This window comes from Triturus cristatus, chromosome 11, assembly GCF_964204655.1.
Source record: "Triturus cristatus chromosome 11, aTriCri1.1, whole genome shotgun sequence".
Taxonomy (NCBI): Eukaryota; Metazoa; Chordata; class Amphibia; order Caudata; family Salamandridae; genus Triturus; species Triturus cristatus.
The window spans coordinates 132,856,982-132,880,348 of NC_140594.1; the positions used below are offsets into that span (position 1 = coordinate 132,856,982).

A 23,367-nucleotide genomic window follows, 5' to 3' on the forward strand; every position below is an offset into this window, starting at 1 on the left:
TGCAAACCTACCCAGGGTTATGCACAGGATAATTAAGTGACGTTCGAGGCATGTGTGCTGTACAAACAAATGTTTTGCATACTCTCATCTAGTGTAGGGTCCGGATGTTTGCAAGTTGTTTTTCTTCGAAGAAGTCTTTCCAGTCACGAGGTAAGATGACTCCTCCTTTCGGTGGTAATGCGCATGGGCATCGACTCCATTGTTAGATTGTTTTCTTTCCGCCTTCGGACGTGGTTTGCAGCGCTATGGTTCTAAACCATTCTTCTGTATCCCCTCCATGCGCAACCCACTGTACCCTGGTCGGCATTGTTTCGTACTCATTTCACCATAGGAAAACTTTCGGTACAGAAGACATCATTGACGGCCTTCGGGCCTAGCCGCGTCGGTCGACTGTATTATCCAGTCTTCTGCCAATGGAACGGACTCCGTTTATATGTTGTCCTCTGTGCCATTCAAGTATCTGCGCACCGACCTGCATAAAGTCTGCAACTTGTTCCCCTCACCGGAGCACAAGGAAGAAGATTGTGACGCTTGTCGATTGTTCAGATTGAAAAAGACTTTGCGGAACCGTCTGGCTCGACGGATGGACATGCAGTGGCAGAACATTGAATGCACCCCGGATATCTTCGGATAAGATAATGAGCAGCAGGAAATGGACACGTCGGCAGCGGAAGAGGAGGGGGCCTTCTCTATTCAGGAATCTGACTCTGAACTGAAGATTGAGTTGAAGTCCAAAGAAATTCCTGCAGGACAGGGTGCCGTGAGTAATAAAGCCCCTTTGCCGCCCAAATTTTCTTCTGCCAAACAAACGTCTTCCGGGCGACCACTGTCTGTTGGCCATGGTCAGCACCAAGAGACTGCTTCCAATGCTTCGCCCTCTGGCTCGATACCGAAACAGACAGTTAAGCCTTCTGGCTCGGGCTGAGATGATACCTCTTCGGTTCTGAAACATTCCTGATTGAAAGGAATAAAGGACAAATCGATCCCGTTACTGAGAATTTCGGCGCCGAAACAGACGCTCCCTTAAAACCACCGGAGCCGATTTTGGGAAAAAAATGAAAGAAATGCTGGATACCAAACAAAAGAGGATTCATATAAATCCTGATACTGGACACATAATAGCTAAACCAGTAATACCTTCAAAAAGGAAGGCAGAGACTGAATACAGGCTCCCTCTGGAGGAGGACATGGCTACCAGCCCTATTAACATTCCTCAAACCCCTCCACCTTCTTCACCAATTCCCATTATACCAGATTTAGATACTCTACACATTACATCATAATGTCTAACACAGATCCTGATTTAGGAGAGGATGACGATAATTATAATCGGCCACCACTTGATACATGGGATGACTATAATATAGATCCACCTCAAGATGCATACCCTGATCTATACCCAGCAAAACCTTTTCCCTCCTAATGAAAATACCGCATATCAGGAATTACTTGCTAGGGGGCCAGTTATCGCGGAGTACCTTTACACAAAGAAGCACTAGAAGAAGATTTCCTATTCAAAACCTTAGGAAACACATAAAACAACACAATTGTTGTCTATGTTAAAAGGTATGATGAGGCATACTAATGATATTTTTAAAGTCCCAGTTAGAGCACTTGTACTAACACCTAGGGTGGACAAAATATATAAACCCCCACCATCTGACCCTTGTTTTTATTAGGTGCCAGTTGTCTTTGGATTCCTTGGTGGTCTCAAATGCCCTAAAAAGGGGAAAATTGACAAAATATCAGGAGAGGCACCACCTCCAGATAAAGAATCCAAACTAACAGATGGGTCAGGGAAGAGAGTAGCTGCTCAATCAGCCAACCATTGGCGAATAGCTAATACGCAATGTCTGTTGTCTAGATACGATAGAGCTCACTGGGATGAAATGGAAGAATTATTGCAGTATCTCCCAGAGGAACAGAAGAATGGGGGCAGGAAATAGTGCACGAAGGGAAACTTATTTCTGATTCCTCTATCAGGTGTACATTGGATGCTGCAGATAATGCAGCTAGGGGAATCAACATGAGCATTCTGCTAAGGTGACATGCATGGCTCAGAATTTCTGGTTTCAAACCAGAGGTTCAGCATTCCGTTCTTAATGCACCCTTTGATAAGGAACACCTCTTTGGGCCTCAAATCAACCAATCTCTTGAAGATATGAAAAAGGATATCAAAGTGGAAAAATCTATGGGAGCACTTCAATTTACTTCTACCAGAGTCTCCTTTCGTAGCTCCTTTTCCAGAGGAGGCTCCAAAACAAACACCACAGATGCGACTGTATCTTCATACAAGACACAAACGCTATCATCCCCCTCTAGAGGATTCTATAAGGGTAGTTATAGAGGGAACAATTTTAAGGGAAGAGGTAGAGGCACCTCGTGCTGCTGGGGCTAAGAGTCCCTCCCCCTCCTCCTTCAATGCGGGCTTCCCGCGCAGCGGGAGCCCAACTGTTTTTAAAGTGCCTCTGGGCGCAAAATGGCTGGTGCGGCGTGGGTGGTGCCCGTGGGTGAGAGTCCTGCCCCCTTCTCCTTCAATGTGGTAGTCCACTAAAAAGCAGTGACTTGCTAGTACTCCCCCTCGCCCCCCCCTTCCCCGCCCTTTGATCACCTGTCAGAGGGGGATTACTACACTTTCTTCCCATTTGCCAATCAATAACGTCAGACAAGTGGGTTTTGGATATTATCCAACATGGTTATTGCCTTAAGTTTACCAGTAGCCCTCCCAATATTCCACCTCACATTCACAAACTCTCAATACAACACCAATAGCTCCTCAAAGAAGAGGTACAAGCTCTTCTCACAAAAGGAGCTATAGAACCGTTTCCATTACACTTCAAGGATCAGGAGTTTACTCACTTTACTTCCTTATCCCCAAAAAGGACGGGTCTCTAAGACAAATCTTAGATCTCAGAACGTTAAACCTGTACATACTGTCGTAACCATATGGTTACCCTTCAGCAAGTGCTTCCACTTCTACAGCAAGGTGACTTTATGGCCACACTAGACTTAAAGGACACATACTTCCATATTCCTTTACACCCTGTACATCCCAAATATCTCAGATTTGTAATAGCAGGAAATCACTATTGGTTCAGTGTACTCCCATTCGGAGTGACTACTGCACACAGAGTATTTACAAAATGTTTGGCAGTAGTAGCAACTCATTTAAGAACGCAACAAATTCCTGTCTTTCCGTATCTGGACGATTGGCTCATCAAAGCCAACACATAGCAAAGGTGTCTATAACACACTCAAGCCACCATAATCCTCCATCAATTGGGATTTGCAGTCAATGCACAAAAGTCCCATCGCCAACCTTCACAAGAGCAACCATATCTGGGAGCAATGATAAACACTCACACTGCTCTAGCATCTCCCAGTACAGCCAGAATTCAAAACTTTATGTTCGAGGCATATGAGTGGTAGATTGTATACTTGTGCATCGATCGCCATCTGGTGTTGGGCTCCGGTGATAGCAGTTTCTTTTTCTCCTGGAAGAAGTCTTTGTAGTCACGAGGTAGGTGACTCCTCCTTAGGACGATAGTGCGCATGGGCATCGACTCCATCTTCAGATTGTTTTTTTCCGCCATCGGGTTCGGATGTGTATTGCTGCGCTCTGGTTCGGGATCATCTTCGAACCTTTTTGACGCGCAATTATTCCCCTCAACGGTATTGTTTCAATCACGGGTTTCCCCATCGACGCGCATCGTTGAAATCCAGCAACTTCGAGAGCTTCGACACGGGCTGCAAGGCCTACCCGCGCCGAACACGCCAGCAGTCGATGGAACGGACTCCATTTAAAAAATACCCCGGGTGTAGTGCTAAATTTCCACACACAGACCTATACGAGGTTTGTAATCTGTGCCTTTCCCCGGAGCACGAAGAAAGTAGCTGCGAGGCCTGTCGATCATTCCGATCAAAGAAAACGATTTGTGACCGTCGGGCTTGACGAGATGAGACGCAGCACTAGCCCGGTGCCGGACATCTTTGGAGAAAAGGGTGACTCATCAGCACAGCGCCGAACAAGAGGAAGAATCTCCGTGTCTGAAGCTGACGACTCAGACATGGAGGAAGTCGCTCACATCACTCCAAGTCAACGAACTGTGAGTAACAAGCCCCAAGTCACTGAAAAGCACATTAAGGCTCCGGTACTACCTTCGCCTTCGGGCCTAGGGAAACACCAAAAACATGGTTCAGATGCCCCGCCCTCTGGCCCGGCTATGAAACCAAAAGACAAAGCCTCCGGCTCGGGATCGAGCCATCCCCACGGTACCGAAACTCCATCTCTGGCACCGAAAACCAAATCCAAGCATGGATCCGATGCTTCCATACCGGCACCGAAAGACTCCGACCCGAAATCTCATAAACAAAAGATTTCGGAACCGGCAATAACTAAGCCCAAATCTTCGGAGCCGAAACCTAAAGACAATTCTTTGGAACCGAAAGTTACAAAGGACAAGCCTTTACACAAACCTTCGGAGCATAAACAACACGCACCAAAGGATTCAGAACCGAAATGACAAAGTACCCATAAAACACCCTCTGAAACACCCAAAGAGAAGGAATTACCACCTAAAGAACTTGCTTTACAAGAACCAATGGATCCCAAGCAAAAGAAACAGCATGTTGATCCAACAACTGGACATCTTGAAGCAACCCTTCCTAAGAAAAAAAAACCAGGACATTTCAGAGGAACCCCATATACCTCCCCAAAAGGAGTAAGGACATGGGTACTAAACCCTCTCCCCCTTGCATACCCCCCTCTCCTCCACCTATTGATCCTAGCTTACTAATATCTCCATATAACTCACCACCACCTCATTTTTCCCCTGACCCACAAGGGGATAATGACACAGATGACGATACTGATGGGGATGGGGTCAGGGATGGGGATAATGACCATCACACCATACCACAAGACCCAGATCCATGGGACGACTATGATAAAGACCCAGACAATAGTAATGATCTGGACCTATATCCCTCCAGACCATCACCACCCGACGATAATATAGGATTTGCACAGCTTATCAATAGGGCTGCTCTATATCATGGAGTGGAAATACACACTGAGGGTTTCCTCATGGCAACTTTCACTCCATCCCAAAAATCTACCAATACATTGCAAATGTTACAAGGCATGCTAAAGCATACTAATGAAGTATTCAAGGACCCAGTTAGAGCACGAATACTTACCACTAGAGTTGATAAAAAATATAAAGCTGCTCCTACACACCCAGTTTATATTAGAGGTCAAGTCACCCTGGACTCCCTTGTTGTATCTAATGCCCGCAAGCAAGCCAATCCACAAGCGAAGCACCTCCTCCTGATAAGTAGTCACAGCTTATAGACGCATCAGGAAAACTAATTGCGTCACAAGCCTGTAATAGTTGGCGTATTGCCACTGTGCAAGACCTTCTAGCACGCTGTGACAGAGCGCATTATGATGAACTGGAAAAGCTGATACAGCATTTACCAGATCAATACAAGGGTACGGCTAACGACCTCATTCAAGAGGGTAAATGAATTACAAACACCTCTATAAAATGTGCACTTGATGCCGCTGACACAGCATCCCGCGGCAATAACACCAGCATCTCCTTGGCTTGGCTTCGAATCTGAACAGGAGGTTCAGTCAGCTAAATTAAACCAACCCTTTGACCAACAACATCTTTTTGGACTAAATGTAGACTCTTCATTAGAAAAAATGAAGAAAGACACAGAAACTGCCAAATCTATGGGAGCCCTTCAACTAACCTCTAACAGAGGCTCCTTTCGTCGCTCCTTTTATAGGGGTGGCTCCAAAACAATGTCATCTGAGAATACCTCCTCTAATTACAAAAACCAAAATCATCCCTCCTCCTAACAGGGGTACTATCAAGGAGGATATAGAGGAAACCACAATAGGGGAAGAGGCAAAATTAATTCTACACAGACTTCTCCTGCAACCAAGCAGTGACTTCTCCCCCCCGCTACCTCCTGACCATTCCACTCCTGTCGGGGGACGCCAATCACAGTTCCTACCTGTCTGGAATTCCATTACAACAGACAAGTGGGTAAAACAAATTATCCAGTATGGTTATTGCCTGGAACTCACTGGTACTCCACCAAACATTCCTCCCAGAGAACGCCCTATGTCCTCAGAACATCTCACTCTTCTCAAACAAGAGGTTCTCTCCCTATTACAAAAACATGCAATGGAACCAGTCCATTTGCCTCAGCAAGGCACAGGAGTGTATTCACTATACTTTTTAATACCAAAAAAGGACTGCTCTCTCAGACCAATACTAGACCTCAGACCATTAAATCTATACATTCAGTCAGACCATTTCCATATGGTCACTCTCCAACAGGTACTCCCACTACTCCAACAAGGCGACTTTCTATCCACTCTGGATTTAAAGAACGCATACTTTCACATTCACCCCACTCCCAGGAAATACCTCAGGTTTGTGATAAGCGGACAACACTACCAATTCAAAGTCCTCCCATTCAGAGTAACCTAAGCACCAAGTGCCTCGCAGTAGTGGCGCTTCACTTACGAAGACCACATATTCACGTTTTCCCTTACCTGGACATCTGGCTTATAAAGGCCAAGTCACACAGCAGCTGTGTTCAACACACATACAAAACAATATAGTTGCTGCACGATTTGAGATTCACAGTCAACCTCTCCAAATCCCATCTCCAACCGTCCACAACACAACAATATCTAGGAGCTACAATAAACACTTCAAAAGCTCTAGCATATCTCAACCCAGTCAGAATAAGCACCATGCAAGCCCTCATATCAAAATTTACGCCTCAACACTCATTACCAGCTCGAGTGTTCATGCAGTTAATCGGGATGATGGCTTCTTGCATTCTCGTAGTCCCTTACGCAAGACTCCAGATGCGTCCCTTACAGCAGTGTTTGGCACGTCAGTAGAACCAGGCTCAAGGTCAACTAACAGATCTGGTATTGGTGGACAGCCGCACACACTTTCTGCATTGGGGGAATACTCAAAACCTTTCCAAAGGGTTGCCGTTCCTCGACCCGGTTCCACAGTTGGTGCTTACAACAGACGCATCGCTCACCGGCTGGGGAGCTTATCTTCAAAATCATACTATTCAGGGCCTATGGACTCCCAAACGAAAACAATTCCACATAAATTATCTGGAATTGCTAGCAATCTTCCTAGCATTGAAATCATTTCAACTCTACCTCGTAGGCAGAGCTGTCCTGATCTGTACAGACAACATGACAGCAATGTATTACATACAAAAATAGGGGGGGGGGGGGGGACACTCTGCAGCTTTCACACCTAGCTCAAAGCATATTGAGATGGGCCATTCCGCAAAACATATACCTCCTTACAGAACACCTTCCAGGAGTACACAATCAGATTGCAGATCTGCTCTGTCGTCAAAAACAACAGATCCACGAATGGGAACTTCATCCTCAGGTTCCATTCTTTCAAATTTGGGGCTATCCAGAAATAGACCTGTTCGCCACACACCAAAATGCTGAAGCTACGCATTCAGGTATCCACACCCATTGTCCAAAGGCAATGCGCTATGGAAGAACTGGTCAGACAAATTTGCTTACGCTTTTCTGCCTCTCCCACTCATTCCGGTACTGGTTCGGAAACTCAAACAGCATTCCATCACAAAGATCCTGGTTGCACCAACATGTGCCCGACAACCATGGTTCACAACCCTCTTGGAACTATCAGTAGTTCCTCATCAAAAGCTCTCACCCTAGCTTCTCACTTAGAACCATGGCGAGATAAGGCATCCAGTTCCCAGTCAACTCACCCTCGCTATCTGGCACCTGAAATCTTAGAGTTTGGCTCCTCAATCTCCCGCCAGACTGCATGAACATCATTAAACAAGCTAGACGTCCTACCACCAGAGCATGCTATGCCGTGAAGTGGAAAAGATTTGTAATTTACTGTACAAATAACAAAATCAACACACTAGATGCTTCTATTCAAAACATCATTTGTTACCTCTTGCCTCTATAACAATGTAACCTAGCCTATGCATCCATTCGACCACATCTCGCTGCAATAGCAGCCTATCTCCAAAACAGACAACGTTTGTATTTGTTTAGAGTACCAGCTATCAAAGCATTTATGGAAGGACTCAAAAGAATAATCCCACCTAGAGTCCCACCCTCCCCAATATGGAACTTAAATGTGGTCCTTAATAGACTCATGGGTCCCCATTTGAACCTCTGCATAAATGCGAATTACAATTTCTCACCTGGAAAGTAGCTTTCCTGGTTGCAATCACCTCTCTCAGAAGAGTCCATGAACTCCAGGCATTAACCATACAAGAACCATTTCTGCATATTCATCACAACAAAGTGGTTCTTAGGACTAACCCAAAATTTCTACCTAAAGTAGTGTCTCTCTTCCACCTTAACCAGTCTGTAGAACTCTGTGTTTGTCCCTCTACCAGACTCAGTAGCAGAACGAGCTCTTCACACGCTAGACGTAAAAAGAGCACTACTTTACTACATTGAAAGAACAATCCTTTAGAAAGACTAAACACCTTTTTGTAGCTTTCTCACCACCTCATAAAGGCAATCCTATCTCAAAAACAGGGATTGCAAGGTGGATTGTTAAATGCATCCAAACATGCTATGCTAAAGCTAAACGCACATTAACCATTCCCCATAGAGCTCACTCCACACGTAAACTAGGGGCGTCTATGGCATTCTTAGGGAACATTCCCCTAGATGCATCTGTAAAGCAGCTACTTGGTCTACACCACACACGTTCACAAAGCACTATTGTGTAGACGTGCAAGCAAAGCAATAAGCTAACGTGGGCCAGGCTGTATTAAGAATATTTTTTGCAAACCACTGCAACAGATACAGGTAGCCACCACTAAGGAGGTAACTGGTCTATAGTCTATGCACAAGTATACAATCTACAGCTCATATGCCTCGAAAGGAAAATGCTACTTACCAGTATGCAGCTGTTCTTGGCATGTAGAGCTGTAGATTCGTATACGCCTACCCACCTCCCCGGATACCTCTATCTGTTCCAGTACTATCTTACTTGGATACATTACACATGGACAGCCTTTGCTATTTCTTACTAATTCCATCACAACCCTCAATGGCAAAACAATCTGAAGATGGGCACTATGGTCCTAAGGAGGAGTCACCTACCTCGTGACTACAAAGACTTCTTCCAGGACAAAAACAAACTGCAAACATCCAAGCCCAACACCAGATGGCGGTCTGTGCACAAGTATATGAATCTACAACTCTACATGCCAAGAACGGATGCATACTGGTAAGTAGCATTTATACAGTTTCAAAACAATCAAAACCCAACAGTCAAAACTTTCATGCAACAGTTAGGGATGATGGCATCATGCATTGTAATAGTGCCTCACGCAAGATTACACATGCGTCCTCTACAAGAATGCTTTGCATGTAAGTGGAATCAATCACAGGGTCAATTAACAGATCTAGTATTGGTAGACAGCCGCACTCATCGCTCTCTACAATGGTGGAACACACAAAACCCTTCATTGACCCAATTCCACAAGTCGTACTAAAAGCAGATGCATCCCTTACAGGTTGGGGGGCCCATCTTCAACATTTAGCAATTCAGGGTTTATGGAATGCCAATCACAAAAATCTCCACATCAATTACCTGGAGCTTCTAGCTATTTACCTAGCACTAAAAGCTTTTCAGCCTCACCTGGTAGGGAAAGTTGTCTTCGTCCGGACGGACAGTATGTCAGCTATACTAGCTATGTACTATATACAAAAACAGGGAGGGCGGAGGGGACACTCTCTGCAGTTGTCACGCCTCTCTCAGACCATTTGGCATTGGGTAATACATCACAAAATTCATCTTCTGGCTGAACACCTTCCAGGCATGAACATACAATTTGCTGACCTCAGCAGGATGTGGCAACAAGTACACATATGGGAACTTCATCCCCAAGTTCTCCTTCCATACTTCTAAAACTGGGGGTTTCTACAGATCGATCTCTTTGCCACAACAGAGAACTCAAAATGCCCAAACTTCACCTCCAGATTCCCTCACTATCTATCCTATGGATGAACTGGTCAGGGATATTTGCTTACAGTTTTCCGACTCTCCCTTTCTGGTTCGGAAACTCAGGCAGATATCTCTCACACTGATTCTAGTGGCTCCCACATGGGCTCGTCAACTATGGTTCACCCCACTACTACAACTGTCAGTGGTTTCACACCAAAAGCTGTACCTCCATTCCAACCTTCTCGCACAGAACCATGGAGAAATCAGACATCCAAACACCAAGCAGCTCAATCTAGCGATCTGGCTCCTGAAGTCATAGTTTGAATACCTAAACCTACCACCATATAGTATGACAATTCTTAAGGAGGCAAGGAAACCTACCACTAGAGCATGTTATGCAGCAAAGTGGAAAAGGTTTGTTACATATTGTAATAACATAAATGATCCATTAAATGCATCCATACAAAATATTATGTTACCTTTGCTTCTACAGCGAGTTGGCTTAGCCTACACATCTATTTGACTACACCTTGCAGCAGTAGCTGCATATCTACAAAACAGACCACGTCTATCCTTTTTTAAGGTTCCAGTAATTGAAGACTTTGTGGAAGGCCTTAAGAGAATAATACCACCCAGACTACCACCTGCACCAGTATGGAACCTTAACATTTTTCTCACAAGGCTTATGGGTCCACCTTTTGAGCCATTACCCAATTGTGAATTACAATTTCTTTCATGGAAGGTTGCCTTTCTCATTGCTATCACTTCATTAAAATGTGTTGGTGAGCTACAGGCATTAATCTTAGAAGCACCTTTCTTTCAACTTCAGAAATATAGAGTGGTTCTTTGTATATATCCAAAATTCCTCCCAAAAGTAGTTTCTGCTTTTCATATTAACCAATCAGTTGAGTTACCTATGTTCTTCCCTCAACCTGAGTGTAGCAGAAAGGGCTCTACACACACTTGATGTCAAAAGAGCACTATTATACTATATTGATGAAAAAAAGATTTTCACAAAACAACTTCTTGTTGCATTTGCTCCACCTCATTTAGGAAATCCTATCTCTTAATCAGGTATTTCTAGATGGATTGTTAAATGTATTCAAACTTGTTATGTTAAAGCTAAAAACTTTAACTATACCTCCTAGAGCACATTCTACTCACAAGATAGGAGCATCTATGGCCTTTTAAGGTAACATTCCCATAGCTGACATATGTAAAGCAGCTACAAGGTCTACACCACACACATTTACCAAACATTATTGTGTGGCTGTATTAGCACGTCAAAAAGCTAATGTAGGACAAGCAGTGCTAAAAACGCTTTTTCAAACAACTGCAACACCCACTGGTTAGCCACAGCTTTGGGAGAATACTGCTATACAGTCTGTCCAAAGCATTTGTATCTACAGCACACTTGCCTCAAACAGATTGTTACTTACCCTTTAAGCATCTGTTCTTGGCATGTCGAGCTGTAGATTCACATGCTCCCTCCTCCCCGGACACCTGTGGTTGTTGCAGTTCTTATTCACGTTACATACGCATGGACATCTCTGTACTACACTTACTCCATTCTCACCCTCTTGCGGGAAAACAATCTAACAATGGAGTCAATGCCCATGCGCATTATCACCAAAAGGAGGAGTCCCCTTATCTCATGTAGGAAGCTGGGTTTCTGTTGCAGTAAACCCCCCCCCCCACACACACACACACACACTTTTTGCCAGATTTCTGATGCACTTTGACTTGATGTGCTCTAGGTCCCTACCAATCAGGTTCCCAGGGCCTGTGTTCGTTCCCAAAACTGTACCTTTGTACCCCCAATTGGCACACCTCTGGCCACATGTAAGTCCCTTGTAAAAGGTACTGTAGGTACCATGGGCACTGTGACCAGGGAAGGCCTCTAAGGGCTGCAGCACATATTGTGCCACCCTTATAGGTCCTGTACCTTAACACACACACACTGCCATTGCAGACTGCGTGTTTTGGTGCAGAGAAATGTGAAAAGTCGACATGGCACACATTCCTATGTGCCATGCCTGCAACCCACTCTGTGTGGTTGAGGCAGGACACCCCTCTAGCTGGGTGCACAGTACCACCGGTGAGTGTACAGTTGCATGAGTACTGTACCCCTACAGTGTCTCAGTCCATTCTTAGACATTGTAAGTGCAGTAATGCCATAAAGAGTATATGGTCTGGGAGTTTGTCATTACTGCATTCTGGGAAGTTTAGTAGCCAACCTCTCAGCATAATAAACCCACACTGATACCAGTGTGGGATTTATTATACAATGAAATCTTAGGGCATCTTCAAGATGCCCCCTGAAAAATGACCAGCCTCTGGTGGGTTCCCTGACTGGTAAACACCAGCCTGCCACCACGAGACATGTTTTTGGACCCCTGGGGTGGGAGCCATCGCTCCCTGAACCCAGAAACAAAGTCTTTCCTGGGCGGAGGTGGTCACACTCCCCTAGGTCAGGAAGAGCCTTCTGTGGCAGGGGAGCTTCAAAGGCCTTGATGCCTTTGTGATGCGACCCCCAGCCTCTGCTGCTATCAGGAGCAGGCCCCCTTCCTGTCTCCCCTCCTTTTCGTCTGAGTGTGTACAATAAATGCTTAACACTGCCCTCTGATAAAGCCTTACTGCTCGCCCACAGTACCACAAATAGAGAGTAAGGCATCTACTTTTACCTCTGCCTACTTTTGGGGTTCCACTGCACTCTGTGCACGCTATACCTCACTTTGGTATAGTATATACAGAGCCAGCTCCCTACACCTCGTGACTGGAAAAGACTTCTTTGAAGAAAAGCAACTTGCAAACATCCGGACCCAACACTAGATGGCAGGAGTATGCAAAGCATGTGAATCTACAGCTCTACATGCCAAGAACAGATGCTTACAGGGTAACGATCCTTTTACCCTGCAAGAGATTGTGGATGTTGCTTGACCAGGGCTCACACCTCAGTCAACCAACAACGCAATTTCTAACAGTGATGTACTAAAGGGAGCAGCTGGAAAAGGAATACTTGTTTAGATATATATTATAGTAGACATGTTGAGGGCATGAAATGCATGCAAAGGAGCACAGTAACATAGTGTTCTGAAACACCACACCCTTCACCTATCCCATTCACTAGATCCACATGTAATGCCTTCTTCTCTTCCAGGGGATCCTCATCAATAGTCATAAGCACTGAATATTCCCGCCCATGTGCTGGGACCCCGGAAATAATAAAAATTATATATGAAAACCACATATATATACAGCTCTGTATATGTATAAACACATATATTATTCTTTCCAAACCAATGCTGCCCCCATAGAAGGCTAGACAATGTAGATATAATTATCCAAATAAACACTATAGGTATACAAATGCACCTAAAGCTCTTTTATTTATTTATTTATTTTTAATGAGACAAAACTCATGAGAAAGAAAAGAAACACTGTGCCAAACACAGATCAAAAAACATTGTTAGCCTGCAGGCTGCATTGCAATACAGTACCATAGAGACTGAAAAGCCTTGTACAGGTAAAAACTGGCACCGTGCCTTTAAGGCAGCCCTGATTCCAATATCCCATCATGCCTCAGGGGTGACAGTTGGGTCAGTTGTTCTTTCCGGCTCCTTCTGTCAGGACCCTGGAATTCAGCTCTCTTCATTTTTGACTTTCTAGTCAAGAACTTGCCAATTTTTGGTGATTTGTTTGCTTCATTCAAGTTATTCTCCTGTTTGGTGAAGCATTTACTGATTTTCCTGACAGATTTCTAAACTTTTTTCTGTCAGAAAATGCCTTCATTGTTCATTCCCTGTCCATCCTGTGGCAAAAAGAAGGCTTCTTCAGATACACATGATGTGTGTATCATTTGTCTACCTGACACACATTCTCCTGCTTCCTGTCGTCATTGTAAGAACCTTTCAAAGGGAGAGGATTAGGCTTTATGGCCTTTCTGAGATGCGGTCGACATCGAAGCAGTTGATCCCTGTGTGTTCTCCATCGGCGTCGGGCTCGGGGTCGAAGACTCCAGCGGCGGGATCGTCGTTGAGAGGTGAGGAGACAAGGGAGAGTCACGCTTCCAAAAGAAAATCCACGTCGAAGCAGGATTCGGCGGCGAAACGCTGATGTTCGTCGTCGAAAGCATCACCGTCGATGAAGCATCGATCAGCGTCTAGAGAGAAGCATCACCGTTCGGCGTCAAAGTCGACATCTAGACGGAAGTCGACGTCGAGGAAAAGGTACAGACGGCCGCTGTCGAAATCAGCAGCGACGTCGACGAAGATAGACGTCGAAAGAACACATGGAGGCATAATCGACGTCGAGGCCCAGATCGCCATCGAGAGAAAGGCGCAGGCGATCGTCGTCAAAGACATTGACGACGTCGAGGAGAAGATCGTCGTCGGAGCATGGATCTTTCGTCGAGGTGGACGCCTCCGTTGGGATCGACGTCGAGGCAGGCGCCTCCGTCGTCAAAAGTTTCCATGACGCCAAAACAACCCTCCACGGCGAGGATACAGACGTCGAGACTAAGTTCCCCATCGGGTTCTAGGCCTCCGTCCAGGATAAGCCCTCCGTCGACGACAAGGCTCTGGACGTCGAGGCATGACTCATCGCCGGTTGTCTATTCGGCGTCGAAGTCCAGATCTCCGGCGATAGGCTTATCGCCGTCGAGACAGTCTTCCGCTGTGGGGCTTCAGGAGAGGTCAGCGTCAAGACGGAAGTCTCCGCATAGAGAGAAGTCAGGTCATCGATTTACACCTGATGTGACATCGGAGCATGGTTCAGCCTCTAGGTCTCCGCCTATTTCCATTTCACCATCGGCCTCACCAGGATCAGGATCTCCTGTGTCTCCTTCAAGATCCAGATCACCAGAAGTAATAAATTCTTCTCCAGCTCCTCTTTCCCCAGTAGACCATCCTCGACAAACAAGTCCTCAATTGAGAGCGTCACCGACACTCCAAAGGCATCTTCCGGGACAAAGCCCCACCAGAGTCCTACCTCAGTTCATACCACCACGTATGCCTGCTATGGCACATGCAGTGAGCATTTCCTTGGCTAGATTGAGTAACCTTGCCCAACCAAGGAGACCAGCAAGTTCCCATTCTGGGGAAAGAGAGTATGAACGACGTTCTCGTTCACGTTCGCCCAGGAGAAGATCGAGATCCACCTCTCGCAGAAGAGAGTCGGTGCGATCGGAGAAACGAAGGCGTAGGTCTCCTACATCCTCTTCATCCAGTCGTTCTTCCAAGAGAAGTTACTCCCCCACACTGTCACATATGCCTCCATCTCGAGTTTCTCCAGTGGATGACATCCGCACATTTCAAGACGTTTTGTGCAGGGGAGCGGCAAAGTTGAACATTCCTATGCCTGTTCAGGAAACCACTTCCTCAGTCATCTTTGAGACCCTTCATGAAAGAGCGGCGACTCGTCCACTGTTGCCTCTGGTCCCTGGGTTGCTTATGCCAGTGATGGACGTCTTCCTCACGCCGGCTACCATCAAGTCGGCTCCGGCACGAATCCTTAAATATCGTCCCGCTCCGGAGGATCCTCTGTTTCTCAAGGCTGATCCTCCTCCTGATTCTGTAATAACGGCGGCCGCTAGGAAAACTCAGTGGCGTTGTCGTCTACAGTCCCTCCGGACAAAGAGAGCAAAACGCAAGACTCTTGGGGTAGAAGAGTATTCGGACCGGCCGCTTCCAGCTTAAAGGTTGCCAGTGCCTCAGCGCTCTTGGGGCGCTATGACAGAGCGCTTTGGGATTCTCTCCAAAGATTCGTAGACAGACTTCCTCAGAAGGATTTTGAGGAGATCCTACAGGAAGGCAGTTTGGTTTCCAATCTGGTAATAAGTGCGGCAGCAGACGGAGCTACTCTGGCAGCTCACTCCTACGCCCATGGTATTTCAGCCAGAAGATCCTCTTGGCTGAGGTTAGCGGCTCGTAAACCTGAGGCTCAAGCTAGGATTCTCAACCTACCTTTTTCTGGAGCTTCTCTTTTTGGTTCACACACAGACGACGAGATGGCTCGTATGAAATCAGAGCTCGAGACCATGAAGGCTGTGGGTCTGGAGAAGAGGAAGAAGTTTCGTCGTCGTAGGGGATCTGACAGGCGTACTTTCCAGCAGAGGGTTCAAACCCCTCACTGGAAAAAGAATCAAGACCAGCAAGGGCAGAAAAAGCAGCAATTCCAGTCTCGTAGATCATCTAGAGGACGAGGGAATAACCGCCAATCCAACAGCGGTAGCAAAGCTCAAGGCAAACAATGAGCAATCGCTTCCTCCAACACCGTCCACCGCTCCAGTGGGGGAAGTATTTCGCAACATCTTCAAGAGTGGCAAAACATCACCAGAGACAAGTGGGTTCTAACTATACTGCGACATGGATACTCTCTTCGTTTCCGGAGTCCTCCTCCCTCAATCCACCCAGTGCATTCGAATCATCAGCTCAAGATGCTACGAGAAGAGGTGGCGACCCTTCTTCTCAAATCGGCCATAGAAAGCGTTCCGAGAGCACAGAGAGGGAGAGGAGTCTACTCCAGATACTGTCTAATACAGAAAAGAAGTACAAAAACAGAGTTCAGACCCATCTTGGATTTACGAACACTCAACAAACATATCAAAAAGGAGAAGTTTTGCATGTTAGCACTCCACCAACTATATCCACATCTCCGTCGAGGTAATTGGATGTGTTCGCTGGACCTACAAGACGCGTATTTTCATATACCCATCTGCCAACGTCATCGGAAATTCCTCAGCTTTGTGGTTGGAACCTCCCACTACCAGTTCAAGGTTCTGCCATTTGGCCTGAAATCAGCACCTCGAGTGTTCACAAAGTGCATGGCGGTGGTAGCTGCTGCCCTGAGGCGCGCAGGAGTCTTCGTCTATCCTTATCTAGACGATTGGTTACTAAAAGGTCCATCGCCCCTGGCCCCAGACTGTAAGCTCTCAGCTGACGCGCTGCCTGAATCTGTGTCACCGATTGGGACTTCGGGTGAATTACAAAAAATCCACCTTCACACCAACGCAAAGGATACACTACCTGGGAGCAATTATAGATTTCGAAGTAGGAAAAGTGTTTCCTTCGGAGGAGAGACAGTTATCCCTCGCTCAAAAAGGCAAACGTGTCATGGTGAACAATCTGTCTACAGCGCGACAGATATCATCCCTGCTAGGGGCCATGGCATCTTGCATATTCCTAGTGCCCAACGCCAGGTTACAAATGCGTCCTCTCCAACAGGATCTGGAAGACAAATGGGACCAAAAGACTTCTCTTTGGGAGGGCAAAGTGTGTCTTTCGACAACGGCCAGGCAGTCGATCAGGTGGCGGATGAGACCGATCAATCTACAGGTGGGAATTCCTTTCCATCAGGAACCTCCATCGCAAACATTGATCACCGACTCATCACTCCAAGGTTGGGGCGCGCATCTGGGGACTCTACAGACCATGGGGCTTTGGTCCAGCAGCGAGCAACTATATCATATCAACATGCTAGAGCTCATGGCAGTCCATCTCGCCCTCAAGGCGTTCCTGCCCTCAATCAGGACGAGTTCCATTTTAGTACAAACGGACAACACCACCACGATGTACTACCTAAACAAGCAGGGAGGTACTCGTTCCAGGACTCTCTCGCTGGAAGCTCAATCCCTATGGCACTGGATCCTGGCAAGGAACATTTCCATAACGGCGGTACACCTGCCAGGCGAGCTCAACATTCAAGCGGACTCACTCAGTCAGCACTTTCAAGATCCAGAGGACTGGGTCCTCAACGACGAGGTGCTAGAGGACATTTTCGAGGAGTGGGGCTGTCCGCAAATAGACATCTTTGCGGACAAAAGCAACACAAAATGCCGAGGCTTCGCCTCAAGGTACTATCGACCAGGGTCAATGGGGAATGCCCTTTTGATCGATTGGTCAATGACATTTGTGTACGCTTTTCCTCCTCTTCCGCTAATCTCGAAAGTGGTAACCAAGCTGCAACACTCTGCCACCAAGATGATTTGATAGCACCGGATTGGCCGAGGCAGTGGTGGTACCCAGATCTCCTTCACCTATCGATCCGCCCGCACAAGCGACTGCCGTGCACGCCGGACTTGCTAACCAAGATGCAGGGGAGGATTTACCATCCCAACCTTCCCTCGCCTAGCTTAACAGCATGGCTCCTGAGGTCCTCCAGTATGGACATTTAAACCTCCCTCAGGAATGTATGACCATATTGAAGGAAGCTAGGAGGCCTTCTACAAGACACTCATATTCCTGTAAGTGGAAGAGATTTTACATATGGTGTATTCAAAATCATTATAACCCTACGAAATGTCAAGAGGAAGTGATTTTACCTTATCTTCTTCATTTAGCCAGGGTGGGATTGAAATTTTCCTCCATCAAAGTGCATCTGGCGGCCATTAAGGCCTATAGGCGCTCTCCCTTTCTGCATTCCTTCTTTAAACTACAAGTGGTGAAAGATTTGTTGCAGGGGCTCAAAAAGGTTTACCCCCCAATAAGGCCTCCCTCGCCTCCTTGGGAGCTGAACCTAGTTCTCTCAAAGTTTGAGTCCTCCTTTCGAACCCATACATAAGGCTACATTACAGCACCTTACGTGGAAAGCAGCCTTCTTGGTAGCTATTACCTCAGCACGTAGGGTGAGTGAAATTCAAGCCCTTTGCTCAAAGGAACCCTACACGGTTTTTCACCTTAATAGAGTGGTTATGAGGACTCATCCATCTTTTTTACCTAAAGTGGTGTCTGATTTTCATGTAAATCAGACTATCTCGCTACCAACATTCTTTCCCAGCCCTTCCTCGCCAGCTGAGAGGGCGTTACATTCTTTGGATATTAAGTGAGTTCTCAAATTCTACTTCGACAGATCGAAGGCTATCAGAAAGTCTGACCAATTGTTTGTAAACTATGGTGCTGTCCATACAGGTTTTGCAGCATCTAAACGTTCTATTGCCAGATGGATTGTGTTGAGCATTAAATTAGCTTACCAACTGGCTCAAAAAACGTTGTGGCCTCTACCTAAAGCACATTCCACAAGAGGAAAAGCGGCTACTGCTGTGTTTCTCAATAATGTCCCACTCTCCGAGATCTGTTAAGCAGCTACTTGGAGATCTGTCCATACATTCACGAGGCATTATTGTCTGGACTCGGACACCAGAGCAGACACTCAAGTAGGGCAAGCCTCCTTGAAGAATCTGTTCAACAACTGACTATCTCGGTTGTTGTCTTCATTTTTAGTGCTGTTTCTCATTTGCCTGCAGGTGGAAGGTGGGCTTGCTATTCTATTCAGTGCTTATGACTATTGATGAGGATCCCCTGGAAGAGAAGGATAAGTTACTTACTTGTAATCCTAGTTCTCTTCCAGGGGTATACTCATCAAAGTCATAAGCAACCCACCCGCCTCCCCAGGCAAATGAGAGGATTATATTATTAAATATGAAAGAAGTATATCTTTGTGTTTAGACCTACGGGTCCCGCAAAGAACAACTGACCCAACTGTCACCTCTGAGGCATGATGGGATATTGGAAAAAGGGCTGCCTTAAAGGCACGGTGCCAGTTTTTACCTGTACAAGGCTTTTCAGTCTCTATGGTATTGTATTGCAATGCAGCCTGCAGGCTAACAATGTTTTTTGATCTGTGTTTGGCACAGTGTTTCTTTTCTTTCTCATGAGTTTTGTTTCATTAAAAACAAAAACAAAGAGCTTTAGGTGCATTTGTATACCTATGGTTTTTATTTGGATATTTATATCTACATTGTCTAGCCTTCTATGGGGGCTGCATTGGTTTGGAAAAAATAATGTATGTGTTTATACATATACAGAGCTGTATATATATATATATATGTGTTTTTCATATATAATTTGTATTATTTCCGGGGTCCCCGCACATGGGCGGGAATATTCGGTGCTTATGACTTTGATGAGGATACCCCTGGAAGAGAACTAGGATTACAGGTAAGTAACTTATCCTTTTTGTTAGCTGCATTCGGAAATTAGGGAAAGCACTCCCAAATTTGAACAACTCTCCCAGCCCACTATTTCCATCTACCCAGCATAAATTAATTGGATTCGTTTTGGTCATGTGCTAGCACAAACCGTGAAGAATGGTATAGGTCTCCAGTTTGTAGTTTATCCGCTTACTGGAAGAATGCCTCTGTTTGAGAATGCTTCTGATTTTTGGCCCTAGTTTGGTGCTAATTTTTTTACCCTTATTGAGTTCTATTTTTTGACCTTTGCTTAGTTCTGTGTTTTAGCCCTTGTATGTTGCAAATTACTTTTCTCACTTCTTCCCAGGATTCCATGAGCGTGATGGAAAGGCCTACTGTCGCAAAGATTATTTTGACATGTTTGCTCCAAAATGTGGTGGCTGTGCACGCGCAATCTTGGAGAACTACATTTCTGCGCTGAATTCACTCTGGCATCCCGAGTGTTTTGTTTGTCGGGTAAGCCTACTGGTTACTTCTCAAACACCCTTCTTGTCTTGCTCTCCTTTGTCCCGTGTGGCTTAAAAAGGTCGCTTATGGTTATTTGTCCTGCGCTTAATTCCTCCTGTTACAACCCATTTGCCACTTTCTCAGTTTGTTCCTTTTCTGAACTTAGATTCATTTCCACCTTCTTGTCAATTATTTATGACCTGGTTTTTGTCCCTCTTGATCCCTTCTGTACCATTGCCTACTGTTTAGATTTTTCTTGCACAAGTATGTCATAGTTCCTTCCACATTTATATTTCAGTTCATCCCCATATATTAATTATGATTTCCTATATGTTTTCTTTAGTTTCTCCTGTGCTTTGATTTGTTACTCAGTTTCTCCTTGGATCGTTCTTACTGTCTTCTCTTGCATTTCATTGAAGCCACTGTTTCTTTCCCTGTCTCTCTCAGTGCTTTCCACTCTGTCTTCAGATTCCTTCTGCCCTCTGTACCTCGGTTCCCCTTACATTCTGCAACTCTGTTCCCTTTCTGCTCTGTACCTCTATTCTCTTTCCTCTCTGTGCTTCAGTTCCCATGTTTCCCCTCCACTGTGTGCCTTGGTTGCCCTTCCGCTCTACCCCGCGGTTGCCCTTCCGCTCTACCCTGCGGTTGCCCTTCTGCTCTACCCCGCGGTTGCCCTTCCGCTCTACCCCGCGGTTGCCCTTCCGCTCTACCCCGCGGTTGCCCTTCTGCTCTACCCCGCGGTTGCCCTTCTGCTCTACCCCGCGGTTGCCATTCTGCTCTACCCCGCGGTTGCCCTTCTGCTCTACCCCGCGGTTGCCCTTCTGCTCTACCCCGCGGTTGCCCTTCTGCTCTACCCCGCGGTTGCCCTTCTGCTCTACCCCACGGTTGCCCTTCTGCTCTACCCCACGGTTGCCCTTCTGCTCTACCCCACGGTTGCCCTTCTGCTCTACCCCACGGTTGCCCTTCTGCTCTACCCCACGGTTGCCCTTCTGCTCTACCCCACGGTTGCCCTTCTGCTCTACCCCACGGTTGCCCTTCTGCTCTACCCCACGGTTGCCCTTCTGCTCTACCCCACGGTTGCCCTTCCGCTCTACCCCGCGGTTGCCCTTCCGCTCTGCGCCTCGTTTGCCCTATCTAAATTCCAGTCCCCTTGAGTCTTGTTCACTTCTCGATTGATTCTTATCTCTCTATTCTTTTCCTCACCTTTGATCATTTTTCTCTTGATTCTCCCTCTTAATTTATTTTTCCCTTGCTTTGATTTGTCTCTAGATTTTAATTTATAGGGATATTTATAAAGTTATGGCTAACACCCAAATATTTATTAGCACTATGCTTAGTAGAAGTGATAGTTAAAGGTGCTATAAAGCCCATGGTATTGTCTACAAAACTGTGTTTTAATTGTTTTTGGTAACTTAAAATGGCTTTTATCTAATAATGTTTGATTTCCTCTTCTTCTGGTTTGCTTCCCCATTGTCCCCATTAGTACCTCCGTTTGTTCTCCCTTTGTCCTTGAAATAGTTTGCTCATTTTCTCCCACCTGTCTAGGAATTCTTTTTCTCAATTGGTTTCCTCATTGTCTCAGTTTTTTGCGCTTCTGAGGCCCTGATTACAGTTGGACCAATAAATTAAACCCATACGCATTCCCCTGCTTACACACGGGTCAGAATTACGAGTTCGGCTTATTTAATGCATCTTATGCCACACAGATTTTGGTACATTAAACACCAATATCCGTATATTATTCCCCACAAATTCGTAATAGGTGTTAATTATTGCACACGATAAATAACTCCATGGTATTGTTATGTATCATGTGTGATAAATAACTTTTAAATTCCTAATCAGGGCCTCCGTCTGTTATTTGTATGAGCATATCAATTTAGTTATTTCTGCTACTTGACTCCCACTCTATCTCACGTCTTTTACTTTTGACTCTGGTCTCCCCGCACATAATTTACATACTTCATCTTGTTACCTTTGTACTGTCCTGATTCTTCTCTTCTTTTCCTCTCAATACTTTTTAATCACTATTCCCTTGTGCTCTCTGTTCTTATCCAATAACTGTTCTTTCCTCCATATTATTTCTCTATCCAAATAGTTTTCCCTTATTTATTTTGGTTATTGACTCTTGTGTTTTTTTTTTTTCACGCAGTTTCCAATCTTTTTTTTCCATTTTCTTTGGATTGTTTCAGCTTAATTGATACTACCATATCTTCAATCTTGCGTCTTCCTTTAGTGGCTGTGCTCTTTCTCTCCATTCGGTCTCTTTGACACCTGAAAACCCTTAACTAAATGTCCATGATCTCTTCTTGGCAGTAGTTCTGTCACTCAGTGACAACAGCATCACTGTTGCTTGTGTCTTCCACTCACCTTCTGCGGGTCAACTCTTCTGTTCACCTATTTAGCTGTTGAAGCTTTCACTCTGTTGGTATCCTTTCCTCTTTTGGCTATTTTCCTCACTCCTGTGTCTGCTGTGCACTCAATCCATCAGTGACACCTATATTCCACTCTGAGTTTTTTCCTACTCTCAAACACCTCCATGGTTTGTTACCTATGATCTCACGTTGGACTATGATTCCATCAAAGGCTGTGGATTTTGATGTGTGAGTCTACCTGGCCTGTTGTAGTGACTAGAACATCCTGGACTGTGGTGGGGACCGAGTTCCCTGGTCTGGTTGTAGGTGTCTGTGTTCCTTTGGTGGTGGTTGTGTCTGCCCTCCCCCCCCCTTCCACAGTAGTTGTGTGTCTGGACCCCCCTCGTTGTGCTGGGTTCCTTTGACTGGGGATGTCTAGGTTCCCACAGCAGTATGTGTATGGGTTCCACTTGCAGGAGTTATGGCTGCATCTCTGAGTAGCATTTGACCCTTTTGCCAGGTGTTCCATCTGGTGTCTGTGGCTGACATATATTTTTGGCACCACCTGGGCTGTAGTTACATTTGA

At 45.7% G+C, this 23,367-nt stretch overlaps 1 protein-coding gene across 2 annotated transcripts in view; it reads left to right on the forward strand.

Moving 5' to 3' along the window:
• Positions 1-23,367, forward strand: part of PXN (paxillin) — a 339,773-nt gene that overhangs the window by 310,035 nt on the left and 6,371 nt on the right. For both annotated transcript variants that reach the window (XM_085634086.1, XM_085634087.1), the window contains exon 15: positions 20,288-20,436. In XM_085634086.1, coding sequence (XP_085490212.1) covers positions 20,288-20,436 — 149 coding nt within the window. The remainder of the gene's footprint in view (positions 1-20,287; positions 20,437-23,367) is intronic.